General features: G+C 35.6%; 1 protein-coding gene across 1 annotated transcript in view; it reads left to right on the top strand.

Moving 5' to 3' along the window:
- Nucleotides 1–284: 284 nt before the first annotated feature.
- Nucleotides 285–6,646, top strand: part of LOC112553582 (putative molluscan insulin-related peptide(s) receptor) — a 43,031-nt gene continuing 36,669 nt past the window's right edge. Inside the window, exon 1 of the mRNA XM_025220907.1 lies at nucleotides 285–978. Within this exon, the coding sequence (XP_025076692.1) occupies nucleotides 849–978 (130 nt within the window). The 5' untranslated portion in view covers nucleotides 285–848. The remainder of the gene's footprint in view (nucleotides 979–6,646) is intronic.

Below are 6,646 nucleotides of genomic sequence, written 5' to 3'. Positions count from 1 at the left end.
TACATGGTGGTTTTGCTCATATTGTATTAAGGTGAGATGAGTTTGTAAGGTGTATGAACTGGTGTTTTAAAAAAAAAAAGCATTGCAACGACTTCCTTGTTTATTTTTTTTTTCGAGTTTTTGCTGGCACCAAACAGAAAGCAGATAACGAGTGGTGCGTGCATACTTGTTTAGGAGACCACACGGGCCCGAGCAGCCACGATTGTACTAGCGCGTGTCCTTGATAACTGCTCCGCAACTAGCGGCTGTTCGCCTTTGTGTAGCTCTGCGTCTGAGTCAACCAATCATTGCGAGGACTTGTTTACGTCTTGATTTTCTGCTGCGGCTTGTGGTGAACGAGAAGCAGGACGCATTTTGACGAACTTGCTTCAGAATCTGCTGGGTCAAAAAGACCCAGAATCCTGGCAGAGTGATTCTCGACATTAGCAGTGCTTGTGTAAGTCATTTGTATCATACGGCTACACCATATGAAACAAATCTAGTGAAAGATATCCGGTAACCCTACCTCTTGAGGCCAGGACAGAGGTTCAAGGCTACATGAAGACACGAGATATTTTTGTTCCGTGGTTCGAGAATAAAATTTGAGTGGATGTGACTTAACTTTATCGACGTCAGTTGTTTAGTTTGTGTAACCTGAAATATCCGTAAGGGTTGATTTGCATCAGATACTGCCATGTGACTCTGAATGGAAAGGAATTCTTTCTATGGACTCAATTTGCGTTTTCATTCATTGATTTTATCATCAACGCTATAGTGGACTGAAGTTATGTATCCATTTCTCGTGCGAATGGCAGTCAGCCTGTGGAGGACTCCATAAAACCGACGGATCATCTCAAATATTTGTCATTATGTATAGAAATTTAGAAATTACAATATGGTGCTGCAGCGTGTTTTGTGTGGCGCTGGTTGTGGGCTCCTGCAGCCAAGGAAATTGGAAGAATGGGGCCGAGACAAGTATTCAGAATCCTACTGATGGGGGTAAGTGAAATGAAGAAAAAAGTCACATGCCTTTTTCAGGCATCTTGTTTGTGTAGTGAGTGACAGTTAAGGATACTTTGTCATATAGTTGTCCAGCTGGTTTTCTTTGCAAGGTTTCGTTGATGGCCACCAATATTTTTTGTTTCTTTGACCTTTTTTTAAACATGACCTACTTTTGCCCATAGTCCAATGTATGTCATTAATGAAGAATTGAAGAAAAAGCGATGTACTGTTTGTTCTTCTGTAAGTGTTTCCATTTTAAATAATAGAAAATTAACACAGCAGATTTTAATAGTTAAGATTGTAGAGGTAACTGCGTTTAAACTAGTTAAGTATTTTAGATAAAGTAGGTATATGTGTTACTTTATTACCTTTATTATCAAGTGGTGTCAGTCTTGTCTTAAGAAAACTGTGTAGATTGTAGTTAAAATACATTTGATTTACAGACAGTTCAGAAATATCTGCTTTTGCCATTTTTATGGCAACTCTTAAATATCCTTATTATAGTACTAATCACTGAATATTGCTATCACATTGTCCAGAGAAGATATTTTTATTTTCCCCTACAGATAGTAAAAGTACCAAATGACTTAGCCATTATACTTTCAGAAGAGTGCATGCTAAGGTTATTTGTGTACCTGTGGTGGTGGTTCTTAATCAAGCTTTACTCAAGCCACTCTCCTCTTATGTAGCTGTTCAGGACAGAAGGGTGTGGTCTGGCTTTAATATTGGACAGTAGAAACACTAGTGATAGTAGGGACTGGCTGTTTATAGGTTAGGTCTTATAACTTTAGAAATTACCCTTTTTGCGGTCATTAATTTATGCAATGTGTAATTGCTTACCTATCTTCTCATTCAATGAACAGGTCAAAAACCCCATAACTGGAAAGATGTCTACATTGTTTGTAAAAAGGGAGTGTGAATTTAACATTAACAGGAAGTGAGTTACATTGGATAACATTAAGAACTCTGTGCATGACTTCTGCAAATTTAAAATAATTTAAGGTTTAATGAAAAATTGGAAATAAGTTTATAATTAAATCAAAGCTTGGAGAATGGCTGGTTTGAATTGCATCGCAGACTTGTGGAAGCAGTTAAAAAACTAAAACTTGCACATTTACTATAACACTTAGTACAAATGAACCAAAGGAATAGGCCAGAGTGACCCATGTTTTTTGCATGTGTTAGACCTAAATTTACCCTTGAGTATAAAGATGATTTAGTTTAGCTTTTGGGTAATATGACTACAGATTTGCTGGTTACAAGATGCTTTTTAGTGTCACCTTTTGGCTTCAGAGAAGTGTTGAATTAATGCTGTAATTTTTAATACATTGATGAGTTATTTGATTTTAGGGTATTTTAATACTGTATTTATTTGGAATATTACGATTAATTTTCTTAGTCTCCTGTTCAGATTCTGAAAGAATGTAACAGATTAGTCGCTGAAAAAGTTTAATCCAGATGTTTGCTTAATTAAAAAAAAAAAAACTCTAGCAGTTCTGTCTTAGTGTAAATATAGCTACAGAAAATGATTTGTAACTTGTTGAATGAATTAGAGTCTTTAATAGCAAGATTTGCAATAAATTACTAATTTAGTGGCAGATGCCCAGGTAAGGCCATGATCATCATATAATATTTGAACATGACGACAAAATTGATTGGAAGAGTAACATTAGGTTAATAATAATATTTGAGTTTTGTAATGATTGAACTGTCATTCTGTTGCATGATGTCTTGTTGGTTGGTGGTACCAATATTGAAACTGTATTGGCCAAATTGAAAATGTATAAAAATGTTTCATTGGTGTTCAATACCAACTACCACATAGTTGGTGTATTTGCCGTTATGTCCTCTCTGGTATGCATAATCATTGTCAAAATCTGTCATCTTAGAAGTGTATGTTTCTACAACATGGAGGGTCAATTGTTGCCACTAAAATATTCTTCGGGAGCAAGCACTTGAAGTGTGCATCATCTTTCAACTTATCCTATGCTCTGCTGGCCGTGCGGCATGGATAAAACAAAATGAAGTCCCATTCACAGTCACATGTTCTTAAAATGTTACGATTTTGAGATCAAAAGAAACTTACATAATAGAAATAAAGTGTTGTCTTTTCTGTCTCGTTAGTGACAAAGTGTAATGAAAAAAACCCGACAGACAGGCTACCGAGGGATGTTGTTGAACATGCTTTTTGATTTTCAAAAACCTTATGAAGCAGTTTAATTAAGAGAGGACCTCCAAAGAAAGGAAAGCCACGCATAATCATGCTTTTGGATTTTAATACCTATCTCTAGAAAACTCCTGATAGTAGTGGTTGAGAATTGCTCATTCGTGATTCAAGAATGTTTTAAACATTCCTCATAAGAAAACAAAATTAAGTTTGATCAAAGAAAGGAAAACCAAAGGAAAAGAGAGAAAGTGATCACAGTATGGTACATTTTCATTGTAATTAGCCAAACTTGGAATCCATTGTCCCATGTGTCTGCAGCAGACAAACTCATAAAGGAATTAAGAAACGTACATTGCTAACTATGCAAACAGTCTGTATAATTTATGTATCCTTATCTGTAAGCTATGTTCAATAGAAAATAGGAAAAGCCGTGTACTTGAAAATTGAAAATTTTTATACATGTCTGGTGTATTAGCTGCAGCCACTTTAACATTTGCTTGTTTATCTGGGTTTCTGCTTTAGTAGATTTGTTTTCATTGTTGTTTGACATTAACATTCAGGCCTAGTCTGGACATCCACATTCACAAAGGAAATCATCATGGGCGCAGCATATTCCTATGCTTGTTAGTCCGCAGCATTGTTGGCTCATTTGGATGGCCTGTATTCATATTTTTCTTTGATCCCTGATCTTTGATGTCTTGTCCTTACTTTGTACCAGGATGCATACAAACAAGAGTGGAGCTAACACTGTTCTGTGCTTTGTGCCTGTTTGCGTAAAAGTGGAAGATGCACTTCCTTGTGTTTTGCATAGTATCAGCAGCTCATAAAACATCATAACACTGGTAGATGTTGGATGTTGCTTCTTTTGTTTGTAATTTCTTGTTTATGACTATTAATGCACTGTATTGTTATAGGTATAAAAAGATGCTAATTAATTTCCTTGTCTTAAAACATTAGATATAGTTTAAAATAATAATTTTATTATCAAAGAATATTTAATGTATTATTCAGCAGGTTCCTGACTTTGAGTTTATGTCTTTGTGTTTGGCATCTGTTGACACAATTCCACAGTATCTACATGTAAGGATGTCAAATTCCAAATGCTAACAATTTATTTAATTTGATGTACAACAGTAGTTACAAGTCATAGATGTTTGAACACAGTGTTATAAAACCATGCACAATGTTTGACACCTGTAAAATATACCTTATTCCTCAGACTTTTTAAAAAAGCTGTCTTTTGGTAGATATTTACACATTGTAGAATTTCTGAGCCCACAAATGCTTTGTAATTGATGTTTTATGTGTGTTGTCAGCTTTCTTCATATGGCTGTTTTAACAGGCTAGTGTTTTTTTAAAACTTCTTTTTATGAACTCTGTTCTGACAAAGAATTGTTTTGACCGGGAAAAGTTTGATTTCAGTTGAGTGGGTTTATGGATATGCAGGAGGCCTGGGACATGATTTTATAACATGTCATAGTGGATCATTGTTGTTGCAGAGATAATCAGAGTATTGTCTGAACAATCAGAGAAATGTAAGAGCTGGTGTGGTGCAGATTCAGCAGCATTCATGATGTGACAGATAAGGTTCACAAAAATTCACTAATTAATAATAATGTTTTTTTTTTAATCCATCATAGTCCAACAATGACTATAACTTCAACATAAAAACAATAAAAGCTCATTATCCCAATTGAAGATGAGATCACTGCCCGCTCTTTTCGCAGAACTATAAATGAACCAACAGTTAAACATACAGTGAAGCACAACAGAATTTTGGGGTATGCCAAAGAAAAAAATTAAGTGATTGTTTTACATCGAACCTGAAGATGGCTGACACACATAAAAGAAAAGACTGGCCCTAGTAGAAAGGACTTAAGAAAGGCCTCCATTGCAAGCAAGCCTTGTCAACCTCTTTGACAACCTTTATGGACTGACTTGCAGAGTTTAGCCTGTATCAGTCAAGGAAATGAATGATACAGATATGCTTACACATTCCATGGCTGTCAATGACCATGATGACACTTTTTTCTTTGGTTGGTTATGGGAAAATATATGGAAAGAAAGAGCAGTGAAACATTGCAACATTGTAAAACAGTCTCAAAGTGTATAGATGCATAAAGACAACAATTAGCTTGCCTGCTCTCGCACTTGCTTTCCCTCTGTGCAGAGGGAGAGTTAGTAAACAGTCCATCCTTCTCCACCCAATTAATGGTTTGAGGTCAACAGGTACCTGTTGAAAGTGTCGATAGTGCATAACCACAGCAACCCAGCATTATAATCCATGCAGATTCGATACAAAATCACAGAAAAAGCAAGTAGGCGGGCCAGACATTGAACCATTCTAGCCTTTACAGTCAGTAAGGTAGAATTATTTGCCAAAAATACACCAAACACCTAGGGAATGAGGCTTCAGGTAAAGTGTGTGATTGCCAGAATCCATTCATTGACCTGTGGTCTAGATTTGACCTTTTCTTGTGTTGTTTCATATTCTTGTTGCATATGTGAGCTGTTTGAATTACAAAAAAAGTTGCCATTAGATTTATTGGTCTTGTGAAAATAATATACAGTGTTAAGTAACAATAGTTGTGCGTGAAATTGCATGCCTTCACGCTGTTGGCAGCTGTATATTACCTGGCCAGCTCAGACAAGAAGAAATAGAATCAAGGTTTAAGTTGTGTAGAAAAAGAACAACAATAATTTACTTTATAAAGTGGCTGATTCAAGTAAAGGTTTTGCTTTCTAGAATTGAGAAAAGAAGCATTTTATCTTTCTAATTCTGTGAAATGTGGGCGTTTTTCTCTGTGGAATGTTTATACTAAATTGTAAAACTATTAGTTAAATGGTTTTCAGAATTATACTTAAAACCCTGTTATAAGCAGACTATAATAGTAGGAATGTAAAAACGTATAGTTTTTTTTTCGCCCTCAGACTAAACCACCCTCTCCAACTGCATACACAATTGGTGTTTTATTTCTCTGCATAGCCTAATCATTTTGAAGTCTTAACAAAAATACTAGACCTTAGGTGGATATGTATGGGTAAGTGTATGGTAAGTGAAAAGATAGAATTTTGATTATATACTGCTATTTTTAAGTAAGTGTGGGTGGGAGGTGATAATGATATTCAAGTTAACAATGGTTTTGGTTTATACAGCCTCTCATTTTGGACATAAATGCTCAAACTGAGATGTGACAATGGTGTTTGAGTATAGAAGTGAAGGTGGTGTATGTTGAATTGAAATACAAGTTCAGCATGGCAGTGAAAAAGTGTATTGAATAAAGCTGAGAGATAAGTTGATGGGCTTTAACATCCTTAGATTTATTATTGCCGAGACACAGGACTAGAAAGAAAAGAATGCTGGGCTTCACACTGTTGTGCAGCGATTTGTGCCTTTCTGTCTTAACATTTTGCAGTGATTTAAAGAGGGTAAATATCCTCTTCCCTCGTGTCTCTTTCTCTCACACTCATAAAGAAAGAACAAGAACAATATTTTAT

Source organism: Pomacea canaliculata, linkage group LG13, assembly GCF_003073045.1.
Source record: "Pomacea canaliculata isolate SZHN2017 linkage group LG13, ASM307304v1, whole genome shotgun sequence".
In the NCBI taxonomy this organism is placed as follows: domain Eukaryota; kingdom Metazoa; phylum Mollusca; class Gastropoda; order Architaenioglossa; family Ampullariidae; genus Pomacea; species Pomacea canaliculata.
This window is presented reverse-complemented; position numbering and strand designations above follow the sequence as displayed.